The following is a 26537-nucleotide window of genomic DNA, read 5'->3' on the forward strand; positions in this document are numbered from 1 at the left end:
ACAATCAACTGCTTTCATTAATTGGCCTCCTTTCCTTCGTTAAAAGTAGAGAATCATCCAAATCCTTAAAACTTCAACCGCAAACCCTCCTCGTTCTCACTTTGCTTCCTACCACAAGTCCACACAGAAGGTCCTCTTCTATGGTTCCCGCTGTGCGTTTAATCTAATCGCAATCTGCTCATTTCATCGATGCGATCCAGTTCAATGATCTGAGCAAGAAGAGGAGCTCTCAACTGCTGAAGTTGAAATCGAGTCATCCATGGCGGTGAGTAACAACATCACGGCCGTTCTGAACTTTTTCGCGTTCCTGTGCTCCCTGCCGATAATCGGTGCGGGGACCTGGCTAGCATCGAAGCAAGACAACGAGTGCATCCATGCGTTCAAGTGGCCGGTCGTCCTCCTCGGTGTGCTCGTTCTCCTGGTCTCCCTCGCCGGCTTCGCCGGGGCGTACTGGAACCGGAAGGGGCTGCTGGCGATTTACCTCTTCTCCATGGCGGTGCTGATCGTCCTCCTGATCGTGCTCCTCATCTTCGCCTTCATCGTCACGCGGCAGGATGGCTCCTACGCCGTAGCCGGCAGGAACTATAAGGAGTACCGGCTTCAAGGATACTCGGCCTGGTTAAGAAACTACATCCAGAACTCGGAGCATTGGGCGCAGATCAGAAGCTGTCTCGCCCTGTCGGACGTTTGTCCCCGGCTTTCTCGGGACTTCTTCACTTCGGATCAGTTCTTCGTGGGCGATATTTCGCCTCTCCAGGTGCGTTATCCAAAATGACCCTCCTTTATTGATTTTATTTCAGAAATGCCACTTAGATGAATTGTTTATGGAGGTTGTTATGATTGGTAGACGGGTTGCTGCAAGCCTCCCACCGTATGCGGGTACACGTACGTGAACCCAACGGAGTGGGTGAACCCAGTGAACTCCATGGCGGACCCGGACTGTAACATCTGGAGCAACGACCAGAGCATGCTGTGCTACAACTGCAGCTCTTGCAAGGCTGGCCTGCTGGGCAACCTGAGGAAGGAATGGAGGAAAGCAAACACCATCCTCATCATCACGCTGGTAGCGCTCATCTCGGTCTATCTCATCGCCTGCAACGCCTTCAAAAACGCCCAGACGGCGTCTCTCTTCCGCCGCTACAAGTACGGCTACGCCTAGAACAACAACCGGTCATCACTCCTCTTTGTGATATTTATTTACTCGGTATTAGTCTTTCTTCTTTTTTCCAAAATTTGCTTTGTTGTAAATCGGGCATTTGTAGTTTTTCTTCCTTGGAATGTGAAGGTCGAATTTTGTATAACACGTTTTGGGAATCTGCCATTGTGGAAGCAATCTCTGAGAATATGAAGAACAGGAGGAAGAGTCGGAGCGGAATACTACCACCAGACATGTTCCGTCGCCGACGGAGGGCAGTAGGAGCTGCTGATTGCTGTTTGTGTTTTTTGTACTTATAAAGTTGATTATCTAATGATTGAGCAACTTGTTGGGGTAAGCAACATGGACTTAAGATTGCACTTGGCCAATTTGGAGGCTGATTGGAAAAAAACGAATGATGAGTCCTTCTAACCGGAGGGGGGGGTCGACTGGGCGAGGGTGACCAAGCTGGAGGGGATGACCCGAGCACACGTTACGATAACTTGGTTTTATTTTATCTTATAAGATGTGAATTTATTACCACCAATCCATCGCGATTTATCGATGTGGCAATGGGAACAAGAAGTAACTATCCAGCGGTTGCAGAAGCGACAAAGTATCTATTGATCTAAACTCCAACGACCACGTGTTATTATCTTCTCAAACGGTTAAAACATCGCAGTGGAAAATTTCGTCTGCGGAAATGATAGCAGTTGTTGTAGAGCAACAAGTAACAGTTCCTAATTTCTTACAGGTTGAATTGAATCGAACTCTTTTGTTTTCCTTCATCCTTGAAGATTGGAGATTTATTTTCATCAATTTAATCAATCGGAAAGCGAATGAATCTTGGCGGATTTTCGACATCGGAAGACCCTGAAATTGCAATGCGGCGAAATCGCCTGAATCAGCAATCGCACGGTGCTCTCCTGCCTGACCACTGCGTCTTCCTTCTCCACAAGCACCGCGGCTTCGATCTCCTCGTATCCGCCACCTCCGCCGGCGACATAAGCCACAATCGCCGCCTGCAGAGGGCCCAGGCTCGGGTTGTACGCCGCCGACTCCGAGTAGGATCCAGCGAAGACACGGCCTTGCGAGTCCATGAGCGCCACTCCGGACGGGCAACCCGTGTAAGGCGCGTGGGCTCGGTTCGCCGCCTCAACCGCCGCCGTTCTCAGCTCCTCTTCCGCCCCGTCCGTCCCGTTGCGCGGCGCCCAAACCAGCCCGTTGTCGGGCGATTCCAACAGCAGCGGAGCCTCTTTCTCGAGGAGATCATCGGGCCCGAACCGGTGCGGCAGTAGGTAAGACAGCGGCTTGTAAGTGATCTCCTCCGATTCGGTGATCACAAGGATCTTGATCTCCGACGCGCCGCGGATCTCCTGAAGAAATTGCCGGCAATGGCCGCAGGGGATGGAGGAGACAGCGATGTAGTCAATCTTGGTGGCGCCGTGGATGGCAGCGTTAGTGATCAAGAACTGCTCCGCGTGTATCGAATGGTGTAAAGGAAGACCGGAGAACTCGAGGTTGACTCCGATGAAGATCCGGCCGTCGGAGGACAATCCGACGGCACCGACGTGGTACTTGGAGATGGTCGGTCTGGCGAGCATCTTGGTCGATTTGGTGAGGGATGCAAGGAGGTCTAGCACGGTACCCCCGCAGTTCTGGACGAGGGCTTCCACCTCCTCCGATTCGATTACGAATTTAGCCGTCCCGGCCATCTAAGATCTGGATCCGCAGCAGGAAAAATAAATATAAATAAAAAGAAAAGAAAATGAAAGCCAAAAAATTGAAACAGAGAGGCTTTTGCCAAAGCGTTTCAACGTCTCCGAGAGAGAGAGATCGGTGCGTGTTGGGCGTCTTCCCTGGCGTTCCACAGCAGAAGGCTGAGGGAGCCATATAAATATGAAACGGGTTTTATCTAATTGGTCAATTAAGATAATAAGATGATCCAAAAACACACACGTCCCGGGCACCATCAGAATTGCACGTTGTCGCAGGGTGTGTATGTGGCCGATATGTCTTCATTGTGGGGTCAGTAGGGGCGTATCGGCCGATATAGATAAGCCCAACATAGATTGGATTTTAAAGGTCTGAGGATCATGCAAAAGACAAGTTGATTTGGTGTCGGATTAGGAGACTTTGGGAGGGTCAATTATCTGCCTGCTTGCATGCAAAGGTAATGTATCCATTTTGTCCTCCTGTTCACGTTTCAATTTTGTTGTAGTGGAAAAGGTGGATACGGAACCACACGAATATTAAGCTTTTGGTGACAAACAAGAAACAAGCAAAAATAAAGAAAGACCCTTAAAAGCAAAATTGCCTATTCCATAGTAATGAGCATGAAATCAGATATAAATCCAAACCTAACCCAATTCCTATCCTCACAACTCAGTCTTCTTAAATAATCCAGAAGCTTGAGTTGCTTATGTTGGCAGCTGAGGAATTCATTCCTCTTTGCCACCAGACAAGAGAAAGAACTATTCCCCCACTCTATTTCCAGAATATTTCATGTGCATCTCTGGCTAGTTGCACAGCATCTCATAAAGATGAGGTGGGGAGCAGTTCTTGGATCAACACACCTACAAGTGGCTTTGGCTCTAGTTCTTCTTCTCCAACTCATATTGTCAATTTAATCCAACAATTGTACTCCATGATTGAAGGATGATTATCGTTTTGTGCTTTAGCTCAAACATGTCAATTATCCTCTTATAGGTTTTTTTTTGTCTCTTTTCTCTTTGTTCTCAAGTTGTTCTCTTTGTTTTCATCAATAAAAAGTTAAAACAGTAGAAGACACTTTTTTGTCATATCAGAAAAGGAAGACATTTCATTGCCAAAAGACATTGAAATCATGACAACTATGTCCAGCTTTTATCTTTCAATTCAACTCCATGTTGTCACAACTACAACTGGAATATCCTCCATCAACAGAACCTTTCATTCTAAAACCTCCATGGCAGCCATAAACAACAGAACTCAAAGCTTCCAAAAACATATATGAGCAGCAGATACATGGGTTTTCTTCCCTCATCTCAGTCTCTCTCCTCTTACTAAAAACTGTGGTGGAATAACAGTTGGTTCATTCATCTTCGAATAGATTATAATTTTGTTTTACAATAATATGATTATGTAATACTAATAACGTTTCAATAAAGGGTCCTTAGCTCAGTGGTAGAGCATTTGACTGCAGATCAAGAGGTCACCGGTTCGAACCCGGTAGGGCCCTATCTCTTCTATTTTTAGCTGTTTCAATTTCGATTTTTTTCTTTGTTACCATTTGCTACCACTCCAGCCCAAGTAGCTGTTGTTCTGAGGTTTTTTTTTCCTTCCGCAGTCGCTTTCTGCGACTTCAACCCAAAAGGGAGGATTTTGAAGCTTTTGAATTTAACGAAACCGAAAGCCTTATAGAATCTTGTTGCAGGTGCAACAAGATTGACAAAGTTGTTTCTCTTCTCGGGCGCTCTGTCCAGGCAAGGTCCGTCCCTTCTGTTCTCTCTTTCAATCTTGTTCCTTCCAGCCTAGTCAAAACCGGTAGACCCCGATCAGCTTTGCGTCTGATTAACTTCATGAAACGGTTCATAAATTCGCTGGACGTTGTTTCTTTAAACATCGTTATCAATTGCTCTAGCAAAACCCGTCAGACTGATCGTGCAGTTGCAATACTAAATGAAATGAAGTTCTCCCATCTCAAGCCCAATGTTGTTACCTCTGACACTCTTATTAAAGGCTTTCGTAGAGAAGGTAGAACCTGAGAAGCATTTAGGACGCTTGATGAAATGCATGACAATGGCCCTAGTCCCAATGACAGAACGTTCTCAACTATCATTGATTTTCTATGTCGGTCCTCTCAATCAGAAGAAGCATTGGGCTTAATTCAGAAGATGTATCGAGTAGGATTAAAGCCTACAACCGAATCTTACCACTCCATTTTAGCTGGCTTGAGGAAGGTCGGATAATTGTAGCTATAATGCTTTATGCGAAGATGTTTGAAACCGGTGATAATGCCAATGTGCTTACTTATACTGCTCTTGTTAGTTAGATCGTGTAAAGAGAAGAAGTCCAATAAAGCTCAGGGGCTTTTCAATGAAATGGAGAAGAGTATTTCACGGAATGTTGTTACTTATACTGTATTAATTAATAGCCTTTCTGCTATCTGCAGTTGGAAAGCAACAACAGAATGCTTAATTTAATGTGTGGCAATGGGCTTTATCCAAATACAGTAACATTCACGGTGATCATGGGTGCTCTCTTTAGAAAAGAAGTGGAAGAAGCTTTGAAACTCTTAGATGTTATGATATGCCATTGTCTAGAACCGAATGACTACACTTGTAGTATTTTGATTGATGGATTATGTAATACAAAGAGATTAGATGATGCAGTCGAATTATTTAAATAAATGGAGTTAAGATGTTATGCCAGTATTGTCTCCTTGAATATATAAATGGGGGGATTTTGCCAGCTTGGATGGATGGAGGAAGCAACCAAGTTATTCCAAGAAACTACGGAAAAAGGACATGGGCCAGATGTTGTTACCTTCAATACCTTGATGCCTGGATTTTATAGAACTGGGGAGCTTGAAGCTGCTAAAAAATTGTTTCGTGACATGGAAGGGCAGTGTCTTGTTCCAAAATTGGTTAGCTGTAGAGATATTGAGTGTGCTTTAGATCTAGTTGAAGATGCAGCCAAAATTGGACAAATACCTGATATGATAACTTATGGTACATTAGTGCATGGGCTATGTAAAGTTTGGGAGGTTTCAGATTGCAGAAAATTTAGTAAAATTGAATGACTGAGAAGAGGGTTGTGGTAGATGTTGTGACTTATTCATCTATCCTTAATGGGTATTGTAAGATGGGGAATTTGCAGGGGGCAAAGAAGATTCTTGGCCAAATGTCTAAAAGAGGTGTTCATCCAAATGATATAACATATAAAGCTCTTTTTGAAGGCTTTTCTATGAAAGGAGTCATTCAAGGAGCTACTAACGCAGCCCATGACATTGCAGCTTCGAGGATTGCTCCATCTTCTCATATTGTTAGTCTTTTCCTTGAAAATATTTCCACATTTGCCCAGCTTGCAAAATGTCTGAGTTGCTTCTTAGTTCTTTGCGAGAATCAAGGAAAGGAAGATGATCGATCATAGTGATTTGGTGGATGTTATTTGTGTGAAGTTCAATCTATCTAGGCAGAACTTTGAAGTACATAAACCAAGGAAACAAAATTGGAAACTACAAACAAGAGGGAAAAGACAAAAGAAAAGCAGGAGGTGTGGTGGATATGTTTTTGAATTGTGCAAACTCAATTAGGTGAAACCGAGTTGCCCCTTTCTCAGTGTGATAGCATATTCTAAAGGTATACCCTATACATGGGGAAATTGTTAAAATTGTCATCAATTAAGCATTGTTAAAGAGTAATAATTAGTTAATACATTCTGTTTCAGGTTGAGGCTATTCAACTTGATGAAGATAGAAAAATGAATTACGATTGACAAGTAAAGGTGTTAAATGGGAGGTGGCTGACTCCATAGGTAAACAGAAAGATTGATTTTGCAATTAGTGACACCTTTTTTTTTTTTTGCATTAAGTGGTGCACCTTTCAATGTGCAAAAAATATTGAGTTGATTCCGGTTCCATCTTATAATGATTAGCCATTAACTTTTCTTCCCATTTCTCAATTTGGAATTTTTTTCCACTCAACACTCTCCCCAACGTATAGGGAGAGCGTTCTTATGCATCTTCTTGAGCAATATTACATGATATTTTTAATGCCTTGGATGGACTTCTTTACCGAAGAAAACCTGCAATGCTTTTTAAACATCAGTACAGAATATTAAGTGTTTTTTAATGCTTAACAAAACTAGTTAGAAGAAGTTTCATCGTTAGTCCTGGTCGAAAGAAAGTAACTAGCTCTAAACATTTCTTGTTTTTCAAACCATTGCAGAAATAAATCCTATAATGGTAGTGGTTTAGGCTCTTTATCTCTTCCATTTTCTCTTCTATTTTCCTCGCATGAGACGTACTTGTGAATCATATTGATGTTTCATATTTGCTTTATCAGGTACAAAAACAATCTTTTTTTGCATAAAGAGCCCTTTGTCTTGTATTTTAATATATTTGTTGCCTCTATTCTAGTTTCATTAGCATATTACAGTGATTATGAATATGCATATTATTCTGATAGCTTTTCTGGATTACATATGATGTTATTTTACATGAAAGTACCTCTAAATCATGGGACAGGCTTGATGTGTATGTTTAATCATATGTTTTGTATTTTTTCCAAACGAAAATGATTTAGAACTTCTACATTATTACTCCATTGAATCTAATCTGCATGATCATCAGGGAATCTAATATAATTTCATTTGTTTTGCATTTGAAAGTGAAATTATGTTCTTTAGTTCACCTACTGCTATCAAGTAGTGGGTCTCTTCAAAGGCTGCACTCCAGCTATTATTCAATGTCCTTGTTATGATATCTAGTTCAGGTAATGCACTTACTACGATTTCCATTTTCGAGGAGGCTTATTCAATTTCCATACTGCCATTACATATCTTTGCAGAGACACCTCCAAAAAAGAAGTTTGAGATTGTAAGTTCTCTTTCTTACCTTTTTTTAATTAAGTTATAGTTGGAAACCTTGCTTCCTTCTTTTTTGAGAAAAGTTGTTAATTTATGTTCCTTATTGTGTCTCTTAGATCCAATGTTATTAAAAAAGACTGGCCATTGACACAAAGAGGTGAGAGTCCAGTTCAACCGGATGATGTCATAATCGAAAAAAAAAATGTTCAATAGGGGCGAAGAAGTTTCTTCCACTGATCTGGTATTACAAAGAGGAGGGGGCTGTGGTTAAGGCCTCGCCTTCCCCCTTCATTTTCTGCTATGGGGAAGGATCTCCACAGGTGCAAGGGGGATCTTCCTCGTCTCCCTCATTTGTTTTTTCTGTGACAAGAGAGGAGCCTCTGCCATCTCACTGCTGATGCAGCAAGGGTATGGATTTCTCTCTTGCTGCTGCACATATGAGGGGAGGGGAACATGACCATGCCAATCAGTCCAGGTGGCCGGTTTTTCATTTTTTGTTTTTTTCAGTTGTTCGACCCGGTAAGGGGCCTAGGTTCGGGTATTACACACTGCTTGAATCTGGCAGACATAATTTCAGATTATTTGCTGTTTCATGGAATCAGAATCTGTTGTTCTTTTTTATTTCTTCATTATTTTCTTGAAAAAACTCATGTCTGTATATATCTAAAAGCAAAGCTTTTTCCTGTTCATGTGACAGTCTCACTCTGACCATGCCTCCCATCTGCATCTCACGCTAAAAAATTATCATTCCTGCACTTTCCCTTTCATTCAGCATTCTTAGCACCCTCCTTTCTCTCGCCTGACATTTTCCCTTTTTGATCTCTCTCTCTCTCTCTCTTCAATACGTTTCTGATTCCGGCTCTTGCCTTTTTTTCCTTCCGTTATCTGGCACAATTATTTTTAGTATTCTGTTACCTTTCCTATTTCTCTCTTTTTCCTTGGTAGAGCCTCGCCATGAAGAAGGTGAAGGAAAAGGGTGCCCCGCATCACACTTCTCCCTGGCAAAATCTTCCTTTGATGAGGGGAAGAATAACTATCCTTTCTCCAAACTTTGGCTGCAGGTCTTCATTTTTATTGTCTTTCGTTCTTAGTCAGCCCCTCTAGTTCCTTGGGACTTTGTTTTCTCTCTTACAGAAAACGTACATGGCTGTCTGTTTCTTCTTCACTTCGTACTTCCAACCGTCAAGATATAATTTTGTACCAAGTTGCTCTTGCTTGGATCAAGTTACAATAAAATCTGTCACCACACCTACATCTATTTAAGAATGATTGCTGGCATGAGTACATCCATGCAATTAACTAGTTTTTGGTATTGCTGTAGTTCTGCTTCATCAACAACTACATTATCTGAGGACCTATAATGACAGTACTTGAACAACTGTTTGCTGCTAAGTAGCCTGTTCTCTTAACTTAGTGGCCTGCTTCTTACGGGGACCTTCCTGATGAATTTGTCTATTCGAGCAGCCAAGAAAACCTTTCGTTTGGTTTAGCTACAGATATCAGGCACCGTAAGGGTGAGTTTTCAACATAAATTCTTCCTTTTTTTCAGAAAAAAAGTATTCTAAGTGTCTAAGTATGTGTTTGATTTCAATTCTTGGTATTTTGTGGGTGTTAGAAGATGAGAAGTGTCCTATTATATTGGCTTGCTTAATTTGTGCAAGTGATTGATGATGCAAATATGAATCGTCTGATTTATTTTATCGTCTAATTTAAACAGATTGAAGAAGCCTCCGGAGTATCTGGACTCTGATTAAGCTGAAACACAGAACAAGAATCAGGCAATGGATTTAATCATCTTTCTCATCTTCAAATTCCATAAACGAACCAAAACACAAAATGATGAAACAAAGAGATGCAAAAAATTTCATTTCGAGGGTCAACTATATTTTCTTGTCCACCACAGCCAGTGAAATGGTGGGTGCCAGTGAAAACAAAGAAAAGAAGCACAGAAAAGAAAAAAAAAAAACTGTTCAAATTACAGCTTTCTTCAACTGAAGAGGAACGGCAAGATGTTGTTCATTCGCTTCTTCCCTCTCTATTATCCGTCTGAGATGAAGAAAATCCTCTACTGAGCACGGTAACCTCAAAGGCCCCTCTGCAGGAAACCCGTAAACATCCTGCGCTTTCTCAAGCAGCTCCCTGAATTGAGGGTAATACAGGTACGATATAGGAATCGTGAACCTCTGCTTTCTTCCGTCTCCTTCTTCTTCCAATCCAACGGCCACAGCTAACCATCCTTTCTTCGCCTTCATCTTCTCCCCCTCCGGCAGATCTGCAACTGCTTCCGTCTGTTTTCCGGGTAGAGACTTGAGAAACTGAAATCAGAGAAGAGGCTGCTTATATAGGGAAGAGACGGCGCTCACTGGATCGTAGTCTGGCATGATTACGGAAACCCATGATCATTCGAGTGTTTGACCTCCATTTGTGAGTCGGAAGATTGTTTTTTAGTAATAGTTCCAATACATCATGTGCTTGTTCTGATGTGCCGCCTCTACTTTCCTGATAACGAGTACGAGCCATTTATCATTTGATTGTAGATGGAATTTCCGGTCGAATTCTGAAGACCAGACAAGTGTCAGAGCTTAAAATGATGGAATCTAGTCAACTCAGGAACGTGCAGCAACACCTGTGTTTCCCGTGGAACTGGAAAGCCGTGATTTAGCTCCAAATCCTCGGTATTTTGACCAAGATGCCGATGCTCGGTCTTTGCTCTTTAGAGTTTAACCAAATAGAGTTGACCGCGCATTGCATGCGATCCATTCAGGCTCTCTTTCACTCCTTATGACCACTAATAAAAGTTTGAATAAAGGGAAAAAACAGAAAATTCACCTCTTTAACTTCAATTTATTATTTTAAATTATAAATAGAATTATGAGGCACTTATGAATAATGTGTATGTAAATATGATAAACACAAAAAGAATGGTACAATTGACAACTACCAGACAACTGTGGCTTGTGTGAAACTAAGTGTCTCTTAACTTCGAGCCTAAAATTAGAATCGATCTCGAGCTTAAAAATTATAAAAATAAATAAATAAAATATTATGATAAATATCATTGAACTACAAATTATCGCAAAGGAGTTCAAGACTTTGCAATAGACCTAAAAGAAAGAGCAAACACCTCCATCATTAGTATTTTTTATTGACAAATAACAACATTAAATGTTGAGAAACCTAAAAAGATTGAACGATTGTTCAACTTTGAGGAACCTTACTTCAAGTTTGAGCTCGAGCTAATTTGGCTTGGTGCCACTCCTAGTCTTAGTCGTTCTATGTCCACATTTTACTAATTTTGGTTTAAGTTCATATATTCCGTCACTAGCCTACCATCCAAACCTGTCCTTTTTATAACTGCTCATGCTTAGAATTAACTCGGGCCCTGAAAAACTTAAGCAGGATTGCCCAAATCAGGTCAGGTCACCCTCTAAACTTGGGCAAACACAAGATAAAGTCCTAGGGATACACACATAATAAAAGAAACGAGTCCAACCCCCTTAATCAAGCATGCCCTTTTCCCCAATCTGAGTTGACCCAGCCAAGTTACCGAATCAGAAGACCATGCCCACAACTTGACTGGGTTGCCCTTGCTAATTTGAACGCAGAATCAAGACAACAATTAGTGGCGGAAGATTAAATTGACTAAATCTTCGAACAAGTTGGAGGCATGGAGATCATGAATCTAGAAAAAAAAAGTTAAAAAATTTATAGGTATTGATACAAATATAAATATTCTCTGAATAGCACCATTTTAGTCATAACTTGCAGAGCTGTTAAACCAGTAAATAACCACACGAGGGCGAGAATAATCTACTGGGAGGAAGGCCAACTGCAAGGACGATCCTCTGCCTAAATTGGCAATCATATTATCAGTGAAGCCAAATCAAAGCAGTTAAATGAGCATCAGGAAGCCTTTTTGTCGTCCTCTTCATCTTTACTAACCCACTCACCTCTCAATACTCCATTAGAACGATCAACTTGGCAGTTTGAAGAAGATGTCAGCAAAGGCGGTGATGAAAAGGTGAGAATCAAGGTGAAAGCTTAATGATGAGGCCGAGCGCTAGTTGCAGGAACCAACTCATCATTTATAGCCACTAGATCACACCTTCTATAGAGTCCATTGGTACCAGTTGCACAGAGCTTACATAACATCTTTGTCATCTTTAAGGACGCTGCTCGAGTTCACCTAGCCTGCCAACATCCTTCCCATGTATCAGAATATTGTTCTGCCAAAGTTTCATTTTATGTTTGTTTCTTTATTCCTTTCAAATAAAGAACTCTCTCATTTCGAAAAGAGCTACATATCCTCGCGAGACCCTCACAAGTCCGAGAGCTGTGTGAAAACTTACAAGGTGAAGAATCTGGTACCTACCCCTACAATATGGTGGAAGAAACAGATATTTGTGTGGTGGGTGGATCCCATTCAAATGAAGTGCCATGGATGTCTTTCTCAGTAGCTGGGTACATCTCATTTATTCCTCTGTGCACAAATGAAGTGTCACAAGCAGCATAATGGAATAGGATCCACAGATACTAGTTGGATGGATTTTAGGGCAAATAGATGGGAGAGTAGGAATCTCAAAGTTGAAGGAACTTAATGTAAGTGCCTTAGTTAACCACGTAAAGGTTGAGTGAACCCACCACCCCCACCACCTATCGATTACCAAACGAAATTTACTACAAAAATTGAATTTTAAGATTCTTCTGTACTACAATACCCAAAAACCAGCTTGTAAAGAGGTTAAGCTCAGAATTGAAGTAAAATATCTACCTGTATTCTTAACAGAGTGTTAAAAAACTGCATATTCTTACCTTGCACTGCTGTTGAGTAGACATGTGCTCTTTTGAATTCACATGAGTTTACGGGTGCAGAGAATATTTGCAGAGAACATATGAAACTATAAAAGAAAAGTAACAAATATATACCTCGTAATTTTTATATTTCTGAACCATAGCATCATGGTGAGCACAACTGCAACCATCACTAAACATAAGTGCTCCAAGGAGTGACCACTGATAATGTAATGATTCACACCATAAATTTTCTTATCAGCAAGGGATTCAAGTTTTGCCAGAAGGTAAAATCCTGCATCAATTGTAGCTTTTCAGGTAATAAATTTTAAAGACCTCTTTACTGTACTAAATACAAAATACACATTAACTGCAACCATATGAGCGCTTTGTGAGCACGTCAAAATATTAACTTGTCATTTTTCTTATGAGTTCCTTAATATCAGATATAAGTTCTGTCACTCCAAACAAATACTTCTGAGTTGAATCACATAAGATAGATGAACAACTCTGGTGAAAGAAAACGAGGAAAGAAAACAAAAGACAAAGAAAGCCATGAATACTTTCGATGTATATAAAGCAAACCTGATGCCCAAAACCAATATCTTGAAAGAGTATACTTGGGTGGAAACAGTAAGGCCATGGCTGGAATTGCAATACAAGGAATAAGATGGACCATCATGCATAATCGAAGATCATTGAAAGCCCTGCAATCAGCTAATGGAGCACATTCAAAAGAAATCATGTCAGGTGGACCTCAAGTTATTAGGGTTCCCTATACAGATGTAAAAAAGAAAACCAAAAATAAGCAATAAAAGGCAGTGAATTAACCTTTCATAAGCTACACTCGTGAGCACAATTATGAAGAGTGAAAATAAACAGGTAACTCCAATCTTCTCATTTATTCTCTCAATGACGAAGCAAGAAAAGAGTGATGTTACTGCAACCATCATCTGCACCCCATTATACTTGTTACATACAGTACAAGCTTAAAATTAATATTTTAAACCAGAGCAGGAAGCAATAGCAAGAATGAAAGCATGAAAATGTGTTACTGGAAACGAGGCAGAATTTTTCAAAATTATGAATGAATAGCCTGGGTTAAGACTCATATGGAATCTGAGACATCAAGCTCACCAAAAATCTTATAGGAATGTCATAAGGGCTAAAAATTTTAGTTCTTTTTGAAGCCCAAAACCTTGTTTTTTTTACTTTTTTGAAAAGAACCAAAAACTTGATTTTAACATCAAGTAGCAGAAAACACTATAAAGTTTCTCTTGGACAATAAAAATTCGTGTTCATAAGGTTGGCTTGTTGAAAAGGAAGACATGAAATTCACAGAGCATTTACAGAATGCCAAGAATTTCTGATTTGTGGAAGTGCAGAGATTCTGCTTTGTGGAAGTTCCCTTTACGTCTCTCAATTCTTTCAAGGTAGCCACTCCTCCCACCCTCAATTACAATGAAAATAATTAGCAAGCCACGTAAGCTGTTGCACTCAGCATTTTTATTTATTTATTTTAGGTCCATCATCTAGCCTTCATCATCTCTACGTTTGCGTAAACTTTATCTTGATTGCACCAAGAAAAAAAAAAATTCTCCCTGCCCCCTTAATTATTTGAGTTTATCAACGTTAAATTCATAATCACAACTTCAACAACTTAGCAAATTGATAAGAAGATAAAAAATTAAATGATAAAAACAAAGTCTAATTGAAGTGCAAATGAAGCAAATTTCTCACAGGCAACTGATCACAAAGAATGCGAGTGTCATCGGGCTTCAAGTGATAGTAAGCAGAACCAAAGGCTGTGGCAGTAATGCCCGCGTAAAAGAGTATCCAGCCCCAAATCTCTCCGCGCAGACTGCAATAAAAAAAAAAAGCCAAATGCAGCTAAAAACAAATAAAGAATATGCTCGAACTAGATTGAGTGATCCCGAAGAACATACAGAAAAGGTTAAATTACCTTATGCCCAGATAATTCCCGTGGAGAGTGAGGACTAGGCCGACAACTCCGACGACTAAAAACGGGAAATTGGTTATCACGTTCAAAGTATTTGGAACCCCTAAATCAATGGGAAAGAAAATTAGACCCAGACCAAAGTTAGAATTCAAAAGACAAAATTTCAAGTGTTGTGATTATTTATACAGACCGAAGAAATTTCTCATATCCGCGAAAAGATGATGGTTCACCGAAGGAGGGATTCTCGGGGTGGTCACCATGAAGCAAAACCAGAGGAAAACGACCGCTCCCCAGAAACGAGCTCGCTGGCCTCTCAGTTCATCGAAAACCACCATAGTTCCGCGATCGATCGGTATCAAATCTCAACAGCTTTCATAATTCCAATTGATTTCCCCGATCTCGCCAATTTTCATGGCTGGCTTCAACCACCAAGTCCTCAAAGCGGAAGCCGCGAACTACAGTCCCGGAGTTCCAACCTCGGAACTAAAACCAACCAACGGTCACCGCCTCTCTCTGGTTTTTACGATTTTATGTACACGTGTCACAGAACTAGGTCACTTAAACGTGTCAGCATCGCGAAACTATCTGATTAATCCAACGGTCATGAATACAAGTGCTTACTTTATTACGGCGAAGGAGCCGTCACCCGTTTCTTCTTTTCCCCATGCGGCGGAGAGGGAAGCGGAGGCCGTTTCGGCGCATGGCGGCGAACGGCTTCTCCCTCTTCCTGCCAACTCAACTAGCACTTTGAATTCATACTCGAATACCTCAACGAACTTGATCCAACCAGACTGTACGTGATCAATCTGTCAACCTTGAATTTTGTGATCATATTTCTTCTCTCAGTGTTGAGTAATCTCTGTACATAAATAGCTAAAGAATCCGCTGCTTGTTCATTTGTCTTTGTTTTGAGGACCTTCACCCCGGCAAGACACGCACCGTCTTACTGTTTCTTTTCACTTCCCTCGTTCCCCTGTTTCCCAGTTTGCATATTTTCAACTTCAGCTGAAAGATTTCCTCGATACTTCAGCTTGCAGACGTGATTCAGTTTATCGTTTCAGTTTGCAGACGTAATTTTTCAGCCACTTTCTCTCATTTTTCCATCGTCTATCTTAGAAATTTAAGCTGTTTCGTATACCGATCATAGCAGTCAGTCATAATCGTAATGACGTTTAATCTATATTTCATGAAAGCGCTTGGTTGTCTTATTTGATTTGATTAAAACTAATTATGACTTTAATCACTCTTTTCAACTTCATAATCATTGCGACGTTTAACATTTCATGAATATTGCACCGGTTGTCTAATTTGATTTGTTTAAAACTAACTACAGTTTTGGTTAATCTGCTGTTGTCCCCTTTTGTGCTTGCCCTACTTCACAACATTGAAAACTTTGCACTTGCTTCGACAGGTTTTGGTTAAAATGGTGAGCCCCAATGCAATCAGGAACGTCGTAGGCATCATCGGTAAAGAATTTTTCCTGTCATTCTGTAACTATTCTTTGTATACTCAAACGTTTATCTACTAATTGGGTTCACTTTGCAGGAAATGTCATGGCCATTATCTTATTTCTCTCTCCTGCGTAAGGCATCTCCACGATACACCTTTTTTTTTTAGTTTTTTGTTCGTTCTTCGTAACAGTGAAAAAAACATCTGCAGGCCGACTTTCTACAAGATTTGGAAGAAGAGAAGCACGGAAAAGTTCAAAGCAGATCCTTACCTCGCTACAGTTTTGAACTGCACCTTGTGGGTCTTCTACGGCCTCCCTCTCGTCCACCCCAATAACCTTCTTGTTGTCACCTCCAATTGCGCAGGCTTTGCCCTCGAAGCTATCTTCCTTATAATTTACTTCACATTCGCAAACAAGAAACAGAGAGTAAACCCAAATCATGAAACTCCCAATATAATCCAATGCCATTATTATTACATCTTTTTTCTTTTTTTTGTTCTGACTGATGTGATCACTATTAACACAATACACTTTCTGCAGCGGAGAGTGGCATTAGCTTTGCTGATTGAAGTTGCTTTCGTTGCTGCTGTAATAAGCCTGGTGTTAAGCCTCGCTCATACCCACAAACTGAGGACACGAATTGTGGGGATTATATGTATGATTATCAATTGTGCGATGTATGCTTCACCTTTAACGATAATGGTAAAAAGCTTTGAAAATGTTATTTTTTTTTTGCTTAAACCCTAGTCGGTGACGACTATTTAAGCTTATCCATGTAACCCCGGCTTATTTTTGGTATGCAGAGGATTGTTATGAAGACAAAGAGTGTAAAATACATGCCGTTCTACCTCTCTTTGGCCGGTTTTCTCACTAGCGTTTGCTGGGCGGCGTATGCGCTCATTGAGTTTGATCTTTTTATTGTGGTGAGTATTCGATTTACGATTCTCAACCACAAATCGATCACAGAAGTGAACTAGATGAGGCTAACTTTGTTTTAATTTCTCCTTGATTTGCAGATCCCGAATGGTGCGGGCGTCGTTCTGGGAATCATCCAGTTGATATTGTATGGATGGTTTTACAGGTCAACAAACTGGGACGATGATGAAGCCCAAATACCTGAAGTGCAACCGCCAAAGCCTCTTGCTCAAACGACGTGATATCTTTGTCTGCCCGTCTTTTTTGTTTCACTGGATTAGTCTTAATGAGATTTTTTTTTTTCGCATGAACGATATCAATGCTATCAATTTACTAGTGTTACTCCTCCAATAGCTCGTAACTAACATTTCAAGGGCTCTCCTTGTACTGCTATTTATCTATTGCTGGCAGAATGGGTAATCCAAATCTGGGTCAATCCCAGCAAAAACATCTCTGAACAAGTTCTAGACACTTAAATCATTAATGTAGGTGGGACTATCCTTCGGGTACGATGACCGAACTTTACGTGGAAAAGATCCCTTTACCGTGGGAAAGGTCCTCTCAATGTTCTAACGCCCACACCGGATGTTCTAAATCCAGTTCACTTCCGGTACCAAGATCTTTATACTCACTAATATATGTGGTATTATCCTTTAATAATTTTTAATTAATAAAAAAATTAAATAAAATTTGGAACCCACTTAAAAGAAAAGGGACTCTTTTAGTTAATAAATTTTATTTCACAAAATGATGAAAAAAGAAAAATATTACTCGTAAGAGAAACTATATTTCTCAATCATTTTCAAAGCATTCCAACAAAAGAAAATAAAATCACTTTCTGTTCCTTCCTCGTCGGACTGTCTGTGTTCCAAACACAGCTGAAGGAAAAAAATAGCAGATCGGTGGGGTTTGTTTCTCTCCGTACAACGAGCAATGAGGCATAGTGTTCGGAAAAGTCAGGCGGGATTCCTTCTCCAGATTGAAATGACACTAGATTCATTGTCTGCGTACCCACCTCTATTTACTCGTCAGGAACACACGGACAAGAGTTTCTGATATTTGACAGTCGATGCTCGCGTTCAGACTGAACCAAGCTCCATCCAGCTCGATTACTCTTTTCTTCCAGGGTTTGTTTCTGTTCTGATCTCACTAAGAATCAAAACAAGCAGACAATTCTTTCTTCTCCGTTATGATTATGTACCTGTGTAGGGACGACAACACTGTCTTGCCTCTCGACCCTTTCTAACCTAACCCCATCATTCTTTTCCATTGCTAACAGTAATAAAAAAAAAGCCGCCAAAGTACGGCTTCTTCAACCAGAGGGAAAAAAAGAAAATCCATTCCTTTGTCCGATGCGTATGAACCAGGGTTTTTTTTACTAGGATTGATCCAATCACTGGACTCAGGGTGAGTCGCTCAGAATATACGAGTCTCAAGGGAAAGGTAGTATTCGGAAGAGAAGAGGCTCGATTTTAAAGTAATGGAAAATCATCTTTGTATTAGTGACTCTTATAATGATACTTATCAATTGTATTAGTGAGATTTGTTGAGAATTTAATATCGATCGGGGCCGATCCCTCTTAGAGGTTTTAACATAATTGGTTTCAATATGGTATCAGAGCAAGGTAGGTCCCGTTCCCACCTGTTTACATGAGCCACAAATGGCAACGTGCGGGGTAGTGTTGAGAATTTAATATCGACCGGGCTGATCTCTCTTATATTCATATTGCGCCTTTACTATTGCCTCGAAGTTTTATCGCAACTGGTTTCAGTAAGACTAATCATCTTTGTTTGAACTACAAAATCGACAATAGTACCTATTAGGTTCACTTTCTTATTGAAAAATGGATTATATGCATGCGCCCAAACAATTTTTAGGGTTTGTTAGAACCATGTGGAAAAGATTTTTTTTATTTTTTTATAATTATTATTCCCAAAAAATATTTAGTGAAAAAGAAAATTTAATCATTATCTCATTTATACTTATTATTTTTTAAATAATAATAACCAAATTATCATTTTCTTTTCTTTTATAGGGGTTGATATGTTCATGTTCACTAATGTTCACCATCCAGTCCGGTGGGCAAGTAGTTTCCGCTTTTACGTCATCTTCTCATTTGTTATCGAAAACCGAATAAGGCCTGGCCAGTCTATTAAGTCTGAGCAGAAAGATGTCGAATAAGAATTTTGAAAAACAAAAGAGGACCCTGTCCTTTTTACAGTTCTTCTCATTCCTGCTTTCTGACTTCTGAATCCACAAAGATTGCAATCTGGGTACGAAAGAAGAAAGATATTGGCATTAGAAGAAGGAGAAACATTGGTTTATTAAAAATACGAAGAAGACAAAAGGGGGATGCATCAGGTAACGAATGAACGAGACGGACAAGCTCTCTCTGCAAACATGGTACTCCTTTCACTGTTTGACAGATCTTGAAACACACAACGAAGAAGGTCCACAACTGCGCTCTCCAAAGTCACAGAACAGCAGCGAATGGAAGAAAAAGTGAGAAAAAGAGAAGCGAGAAAGAGGAGGTGGGTTAGACTGCCATTATGCAAGGAAGCCAGAGCGTTCTTCAGAGATGCAGGATCCCATGTGAGGGCTTCGCTTTCATGCACGTAGCTTCACTGTACACTATCTGTTCTTCTGTACCTATGCGACGCTTCCCACCACGTGATTCCGTGGGTCCGGATCTCCACAAAAGATCTCCCGTATCCTCTCTTGTCCTGATCTTCGTCCCTGTTCCGCTGCCCACATATTACTTAAGACTAAACCCTGTCCCTCGCTGCGCATCCTTCTTCTTCCTTTTAAACGTGCTCACAGCGTCCTGGCTCTTGCACCACAGAGATTTCCCGACATGGTAAAGTTTCTATTCACCTGGGAACCCTTTAGATGACACTCACACAGGGTTCTGAACTTCACCCCGTCCCTCCACAGGGTGTCAAATTAATAGCTTTCTCATCCCTACATTTAACTGCTGGGTGGGACAGAGCCGCGGGTTCCCTGTGAAACCCATTTGGTTGCCATCCTTACGCATGCCTATTCCATCGCCTTCTCTCTCCTATTGTATGCATATAATATGCTGACTATAGCAAAGAAAACCAAGAGAGATGTAAAAACGGCAGAAGTTGAGGTTTTATGTAACTGTGTGGGTTAATAAATTAATCGACTTATAGAGGGGAAAGGAGACAGGAAGGAGAGATGCAGCTTTGAAACCCTAATCTGATAGGGAATGCAGTAGATGATCAAGCACTTGATAATTGACATTGTTGAGTAGTTTTGGATGCTGGCTTTAATATTTGAATCAATACAATTTTCAATTCAAGAGAAACTCTTCGTTTTCCTTGTGATCGTCTTTAGATTTGTTCTCTGGCTCTCTGGATTCAATGAGCTGTGTCCGTGAGTAGCAGAACACCAAACTGATCTGAATGGACTCTTTGTGCTTCTCAGGCAAGTGGATTAGGAAAATAAAAAATAATTTTTTTGCCTGAACGAGTCTCCGTTTTTTTCGCGAGGGTGCGCCGACTCTACAGTGTTCTTAACGAATTCCAACTCACTGCCTGGGAATTTGCTTAGTCGGCCAGACAATCCCACCAGAGAAAATCTCAGGGGTGTAATCTTCTTTTACATCTGTTATTCCTCTTTCCACGTCGTCTTTCTTTGGATGCTTTAGGTTGGCACGAGTTAGCTCGCCGAGAGGGGAGAGAGAGACTCCCTGCGGCCTCCCGCCCAGGTCAGCCCCCTCGTGGTCATTCTCAAACCCACCAGTACCTCCATACCAACTCTGGATAGTCTCAGTCACACACGAACCTTAAGAATTCAGCTTTTTTCGCCAAGAGATCATGTTTACAGTGTAAAAGGATTGAAAAAACTGAGAATCAAATCTTGGATAATCTTCGAGACGAAGATTTTGTTTGACATGATTACTGATAACAACTGAAACCATCTAGGATTAGATTCTGTGCTCTGGGATTTTCACCTTACTTTGGTTGAAAAAGAAAGGAGAAGAAGCAAGATCGGATACCATCAGGGAGCGGCCTCTGTCTGATTGTTGGCCGAACAGATGAGGAAGAGAAGCTGGGTTACGTTACCTGCTTCTTGTGGGTCTCCACCTGTTGCCATATCGGGGGAGCTACACAAAACATTTCCTCTCTCACGTGAGTCTTTGTCTCTCACCCCCCACCCCAACTCTGGAAACAGCCCCATCATCACCAAATAAAAGAGAATATCTCACCCCCTGCGCGTGTTTCTTTTTGCATTCTTTTCTTCAAACATGCTCATGAAACCAAATTTTAGAGATATCTAAATGGACAAAGACATAACAGGAGCAGCCACTTGCGTTATCAGTAGAGAACTACTTTCAAGCTCATGGGTATATATCCTTGTAGGCTGTATCCAACCCAGGTTTTTTATTCCAATGTGAAGACAGAAGATTATCTTCCCATCAATCTTTCTCTTTGTATAGCCAGGATTCTATTTCGACTCTTTGTTTGGTGAGAGGAGACTGGTTTTACAGCAGCACCTGGGTGCATTTAGACAAGAAATGGCAGAATGGTTCAAAATCCTCCTTCATTCCCTGGAAATGTATTGGGTTCAAGTCAACTTCTAATCTCCTATCTTAAGTTGACCAACAGAACTCATTTGGGAGGCTCATATTGATTAGTTAATTGACAATGTCAACACGATAAGCAGAAAATCTTGGTGAAAGCAAACGTGACAAAACGTTTCGTAAATGTTATCCGGACAAATGAATGAACGAACGCCAACGATGAAACGATCACCAAAAGAACATTCATGAAAGGTTAAGAAAGGCCCTCGAGGTTTATCTCATGGGTAACTCTACTATTTGCAGGATCAAGACTGGACATCGACATGAAAATATAGGGGATCTTGATCGTTCAAAGCGACGTGGACTTGTCGAGATTCGTTGCGATGGTGGACCGGTTAGGCCAAAAAGACTTGAATGAAAGATGGTGGGGACGGAGATCCGGTAAAAGAACCTAAAATGTGGATTTGGAATTTGGAGGGGAATACTGTGATGGAGATCTAGAGCCACCTGCAGACGAGTACTCAGTTTTGTTATCTTTGAAAAAGCTAAACAGGTTAACCCGGGAGACGTTTGGCCGAGACTGATCCCCAAGATCTTCTCCCCATCCATGAAAGATTTCTTCCTCGTTCTCATTCCGCCACCTTCTATAAATAACCAAGCAATCAAATCTCTCCCTCGGCCTCTGGTACTACCGCATATCTACTCCCTTGATCTCTTCTGTGCAGTGTATTCCCTCCCTCCTGGTTTTTTCCCAGATGCCTCTCTACTAAACGAGGAAGATGATTCTCTCTCCTCGCTTTATTTTCTCTCCTTCGTGACTCTGTGCATGAGCCCACTGCTTGCATCATCTCTCTCTCTCTCTCTCTCTCTCTCTCTCTCTCTCTCTCTCTCTCTCGCTCACTTTGCACTCCGTCGTCCGTAATTTTCCTATATATATGAGTCCGCTTTTCTCCATCTCTGCCGACTGCCTTCCCGTATCTCACTGGTATTCACTTCACTGTCTCCCTCTTAGCCTCTCATCGGTAAATATAGACACGACCTCTCTCCTGCTGGGTTCCTGTAACTAGTGCTTTCCTCTCTCAGAGAATGGAGGGAACCATGTCATCTGCTTTCGTCTTCGTAGTGGTGTTTGTCATAAGCCGACTGATTTCGATCATAGGCCAGGTGCGGCCATGGACGGCATTGCTGCCAACTCACCTCCTCGACCTTGACATCGCCACCCGCCTCCGTGTTGACTCATTGTCGACCGCCTCCGCTTCCACCGACTACGGCAATATGGTCAAACCGGCCCCTGCGGCCGCCGTGCTCTTCCCCTCCTCTGTGGACGACATCGCCACTCTCATAAAGACCTCCTACTCGTCTGTCAACCCTTTTCCAATTGCCGCCAGGGGCCACGGTCACTCCGTCCATGGGCAGGCGATGGCACCCAACGGCGTCGTCATCAATATGCACTCTCTGCACGAAAGTGACGGTGAGAAAAAGGCAAGGATTAACATTTCGTCGTCACCTTCGTCCACGAGCTCGGTGATTTTCTTCGCTGATGTGGGTGGCGAGCAGCTCTGGATCGATGTGCTGGAGGCCACCCTGGAGCATGGGCTGACGCCGAGGTCATGGACGGACTACCTGTATCTCACCGTTGGTGGGACCCTCTCTAACGGTGGAATCAGCGGCCAAGTTCACCGTCATGGCCCACAGATAACCAACGTGTACGAGATGGACGTAGTCACCGGTATCTTATCTTATCTCTTCTCAAACTATATTTCTACGTTCTCGATTGATTGATCGACTGCCGACGTTGTTCTAAAGATGCATACATGCACGTACTGGCTTTGGAGCAGGGAAAGGGGAGGTCGTGACTTGCTCGAGAGAGCTGAACTCGGACCTGTTTCATGCTGCACTCGGAGGGCTAGGCCAGTTTGGGGTCATCACTAGAGCCAGAATTGCACTTGAACGTGCCCCACAAAGGGTATATACCCCCACACATTTTTTTATTCATTCATTATAAGTTCATAATTGGAGTCTCTCAAATAATTTGTCCATGTGGCTGGGTCTAAGGCCAATGGTCAGGTAGGTACATGAAGATAAGGTATCCATGAAAGATGTACAACCACTCCAAGTTAACTGGGAGTTGCGGTACAAAATAGGTTACACCACATCCATCTCAGACCATGTCACAAACTGAGATCTAACTATAGAACTATATTATAGTGTGCTCTGTTATTAAAAAAAAAAACCGGTTATATGGATTGACAGGCGAGGTGGGTCAGATTGATGTACCAGGATTTCTCAGCTTTTAGCAGGGACCAGGAGTATCTCATCTCCATGGAAGAAGGAGGCAGAGGGTTTGATTATCTGGAAGGCTCTCTCATTTCAGATGAAAGCCTCCTCAACAACTGGAGGTCCTCGTTTTTCTCCAAAGCAGATCACGCCAGAATCAGATCTTTCACTACTAGACATGGCTTGATTTATTGCTTGGAACTATCGAAATATTATGACCAAACAACCGCTTATAGCATCGATCAGGTTGTTCTTCTTCTACCTTGCATTGTCTCGTATTTAAATCGTCTGCTGACGGCCAAAATCTGCTTCGAGTGGCAGTAGATTAGCTACCCAGAAAGATAAAAAAAAAAAGCAAAAGCTCTTGTCCTCTTCTTTTCTTACTAAAAGAAGTGATTTATCCGGTGACAGTAGGAAGGGTTTGTTGAAGATTGACTCACAGGGTCAAATTTTAGAAGATGACAACAGAAGTGTGCGGAATCCATGGAAGAACAGACACTGCTGTACCATTGGTAGAATGTTCGTCGTGGGAGTTTCAGAATTTCTGATATCGACCAAGGTCGAGTTCAGAATCTGAGAGAATCTCGCGATCGCCATGGAAGCTCCGACTGCTGGTTTTTAGTTTTTAAATGATTTGAGATGGTATTTGAATCTCTTTACTGCATGGTGACAGGAAGTCAGCTCAGCGCTCGAAGGACTGAGCTTCATTCCCGGGCTGGTTTTCAGCAACGACGTCACGTACGTCGAGTTTCTTAACAGGGTGTATAGAGGAGAGCTGAAGCTCCGCGACCAAGGGCAATGGGATGTTCCCCATCCATGGTTGAATCTCTTCGTGCCCAAGTCGAGAATTCACGACTTTGATGCAGGAGTTTTTAGAAGAATCCTCAGGCAGAATTCATCGACGGGACCCATTCTCATTTACCCCATGAAACACAACAAGTAAGCTGTTTAAGCGAATTCCACGTCGTTTACTCGATCAATTAATTACGGTTGTGAATTCACTGAAGAATAATGACAAACATCAAAATATGAAAATCAAAATATGGGTTGTTGCAGGTGGGATGCGCAGATGTCTACAGCAGTTCCAGATGAAGAATTTTTTTACTCGATCGGTTTGCTGCGATCGGCACCTGATGATTGGCAGTACCTAGAGAATCAAAATAAAGAAATATTAAGCTTTTGCGAGAAGGCTTGTGTAGGGTTTAAGCAGTATCTCCCTCACTACGAGACCAGAGCAGCGTGGGAGAACCATTTCGGTCCAAAGTGGGAGAAGTTTCTTGCAATGAAGATGAAATATGATCCAAAAGCCATTCTCTCTCCTGGGCAGAATATCTTCACTTCTCCATTGTAGTAGCCGTTTCTTCTTGAAGCTTCGTCAGATTAGACCGCATGCCTTTCACCATCAAGCATAGTTAATTTCCAGTTATCGTTATCGAATCCTTGTTTTCTCTGTTAGATTAATATCCTACGTGAGTACTCTAGCTATTCTGTAAACTGGGTAATTGATGAGAACTTATAAAAAGAAAAAAAAAGAAGAGAGGCTTGTGTAGAATCTTTGGATTTTTGAGTTACCTGCTACAAATCTTTCACAAACCGCAAAGAAAAATATAGTGGAAACAATAAGCAAAATAATTTAAAATTTTAAAATAAATATTAATTTAATTAAATATAAAAGTATTTCTCTTTCTTCTCCCATAGGGTCAGAGGTATTCAACTCTCCCAATGATTTGTGGCGCTTCTGTACTTCGTTCTTCTCAATTGTTCGGATTATTATTTTCGATAATAAACTTCATTAAAGCACAACTAAATTAAAATATTATTAGTGGCAATATTAATTGAATCCGATTGACAATCCCAGATCCATCGTGCGTAGCCGACTGATAATCTAAAAATTGTAATCGCCATCCTCAGTGTCTTCGTCTTCCCCTCGGCGTGGTGGAAGACCTCCGTGAAAGAAAGAAGCAGAACTCTGTTTCTCCCACGCTCAGTCTCTCTCTCTCTCTCTCTCTCTCTCTAGAACCTGCGATGGCTGAAGGGTAAGAACTGTTTGTTCTGGCTTTCTAGGTGGAAAGCTGAGAGTGTGAGGTATCGAGTTCCTCCATGGCACGTCGTTGTTGATTAAGTTGTTGGTGGAAGACATCAATCCTTCTTTCTTTTCTTTCCAACTTTTCTTTTTGATAGGCTGAATCCTTCTGATCTTTTCTCTCCACCACATTGGGACCACCGTTGAGTGTCGGTGAGAAGAGCCTTGACAGAGACGAGGGTCGAGAGGGAAGCAGAAAGAGGAGGGCCTAGAGAGAGATGCAGAGAGTATCGCAAGTGAAAGTGAATTCAGTGGGTGAAACCTCGGATTTCACGTTTACTTGTTTTACACAAAAACGAATTGTAGACACCAAGGGAAAGTGAAAGTGAGAGTGAGTAAATTCGAAATTCACTCTTACTTTTCACGGGTCCCATAATCCAACTAGGGATTATGGGTACAATAATATGCCGATATGAAATCGGATTTCCCCGTGTGTTCGGTCATCGATCAACATCCAGAACCCGATCACCACAAAACACCAGAGACTGTTTCTCGTCTCGGATCGGCGTGGGGATCAGAATCAAAAGCTGTCTGTTTCCTCCGAGAGCCAGCTGCGATTCGACGTGATGAAGCAACAGTTTGGTAGGGCCCTCTTCCGTGAATCTACAGAAGCTAAGCTTTGACCGGCGTAGATTCCCCTCTCGCCATTGCTGAGATTTTGGAATAACGGGTCGCCGTCGTAACGCTTGGAACAGGGGTAAAGAAAAAGCCGCGTTAACGAGGAGGCCCTCTGTAAATGGAATTAATAATTGGCTCCATGAAGCAGCTATCCAAGTCTAAGTTTGGCTCTACTTACTTTTTTATTGTAA

The 26537-nt window shown here is 41.5% G+C and overlaps 7 protein-coding genes and 1 non-coding gene across 9 annotated transcripts; 5 read left to right on the top strand and 3 right to left on the bottom strand.

Annotated features, from left to right (window-relative positions):
* Nucleotides 1-92: 92 nt before the first annotated feature.
* On the top strand, nt 93-1493 carry LOC137950637 (tetraspanin-2-like). The gene is made up of 2 exons (XM_068797210.1): nt 93-757; nt 848-1493. Exons 1-2 carry the CDS (start codon nt 260-262, stop codon nt 1157-1159), a joined length of 810 nt encoding a protein of 269 aa, XP_068653311.1. The 5' UTR covers nt 93-259; the 3' UTR covers nt 1160-1493.
* A 281-nt stretch (nt 1494-1774) lies between these two features.
* LOC137950464 (cytidine deaminase 1-like) lies at nt 1775-3031 on the bottom strand. Its single transcript, XM_068796944.1, has one exon. It carries the CDS (start codon nt 2848-2850, stop codon nt 1960-1962), a length of 891 nt encoding a protein of 296 aa, XP_068653045.1. The 5' UTR covers nt 2851-3031; the 3' UTR covers nt 1775-1959.
* A 1252-nt stretch (nt 3032-4283) lies between these two features.
* TRNAC-GCA (transfer RNA cysteine (anticodon GCA)) lies at nt 4284-4355 on the top strand. Its single transcript has one exon. It is a non-coding gene; the product is annotated as a tRNA-Cys (tRNA).
* A 1215-nt stretch (nt 4356-5570) lies between these two features.
* LOC137950224 (pentatricopeptide repeat-containing protein At1g12775, mitochondrial-like) lies at nt 5571-6613 on the top strand. Its single transcript, XM_068796608.1, has 3 exons — nt 5571-5882; nt 5996-6160; nt 6566-6613. The coding sequence occupies exons 1-3, from the start codon at nt 5571-5573 to the stop codon at nt 6611-6613; spliced, it is 525 nt and encodes a 174-aa protein (XP_068652709.1).
* Nucleotides 6614-9409: 2796 nt separating this feature from the next.
* On the bottom strand, nt 9410-10086 carry LOC137950225 (auxin-responsive protein SAUR24-like). The gene is made up of 3 exons (XM_068796610.1): nt 10069-10086; nt 9685-10020; nt 9410-9460 (listed from the first exon to the last, which is right to left on the bottom strand). The coding sequence occupies exons 1-3, from the start codon at nt 10084-10086 to the stop codon at nt 9410-9412; spliced, it is 405 nt and encodes a 134-aa protein (XP_068652711.1).
* A 1289-nt stretch (nt 10087-11375) lies between these two features.
* Nucleotides 11376-14917, bottom strand: LOC137950706 (uncharacterized). Of its 2 annotated transcripts, XM_068797306.1 has the most exons (8): nt 14647-14917; nt 14460-14559; nt 14237-14357; nt 13328-13449; nt 13082-13203; nt 12632-12791; nt 12078-12185; nt 11376-11896 (listed from the first exon to the last, which is right to left on the bottom strand). In XM_068797306.1, exons 1-7 carry the CDS (start codon nt 14789-14791, stop codon nt 12080-12082), a joined length of 876 nt encoding a protein of 291 aa, XP_068653407.1. In that variant the 5' UTR covers nt 14792-14917; the 3' UTR covers nt 11376-11896; nt 12078-12079. The 2 variants fall into 2 exon arrangements, with proteins under 2 accessions (XP_068653407.1, XP_068653408.1); XM_068797307.1 differs by lacking the exon at nt 12078-12185.
* A 962-nt stretch (nt 14918-15879) lies between these two features.
* Nucleotides 15880-17063, top strand: LOC137950226 (bidirectional sugar transporter SWEET6b-like). Its single transcript, XM_068796611.1, has 6 exons — nt 15880-15922; nt 16002-16038; nt 16116-16332; nt 16447-16608; nt 16710-16829; nt 16923-17063. Exons 1-6 carry the CDS (start codon nt 15880-15882, stop codon nt 17061-17063), a joined length of 720 nt encoding a protein of 239 aa, XP_068652712.1.
* Nucleotides 17064-22231: 5168 nt separating this feature from the next.
* LOC137950047 (cytokinin dehydrogenase 3-like) lies at nt 22232-25181 on the top strand. Its single transcript, XM_068796398.1, has 5 exons — nt 22232-23097; nt 23207-23334; nt 23622-23891; nt 24319-24584; nt 24702-25181. The coding sequence occupies exons 1-5, from the start codon at nt 22455-22457 to the stop codon at nt 24994-24996; spliced, it is 1602 nt and encodes a 533-aa protein (XP_068652499.1). The 5' UTR covers nt 22232-22454; the 3' UTR covers nt 24997-25181.
* Nucleotides 25182-26537: the final 1356 nt, after the last annotated feature.

The sequence above is a fragment of the Aristolochia californica genome, unplaced genomic scaffold (genome assembly GCF_029961685.1).
Source record: "Aristolochia californica isolate CCGP_79_NKW_82.1479 unplaced genomic scaffold, dmAriCali1.0.hap1 SCAF_14, whole genome shotgun sequence".
Lineage (NCBI taxonomy): Eukaryota > Viridiplantae > Streptophyta > Magnoliopsida > Piperales > Aristolochiaceae > Aristolochia > Aristolochia californica.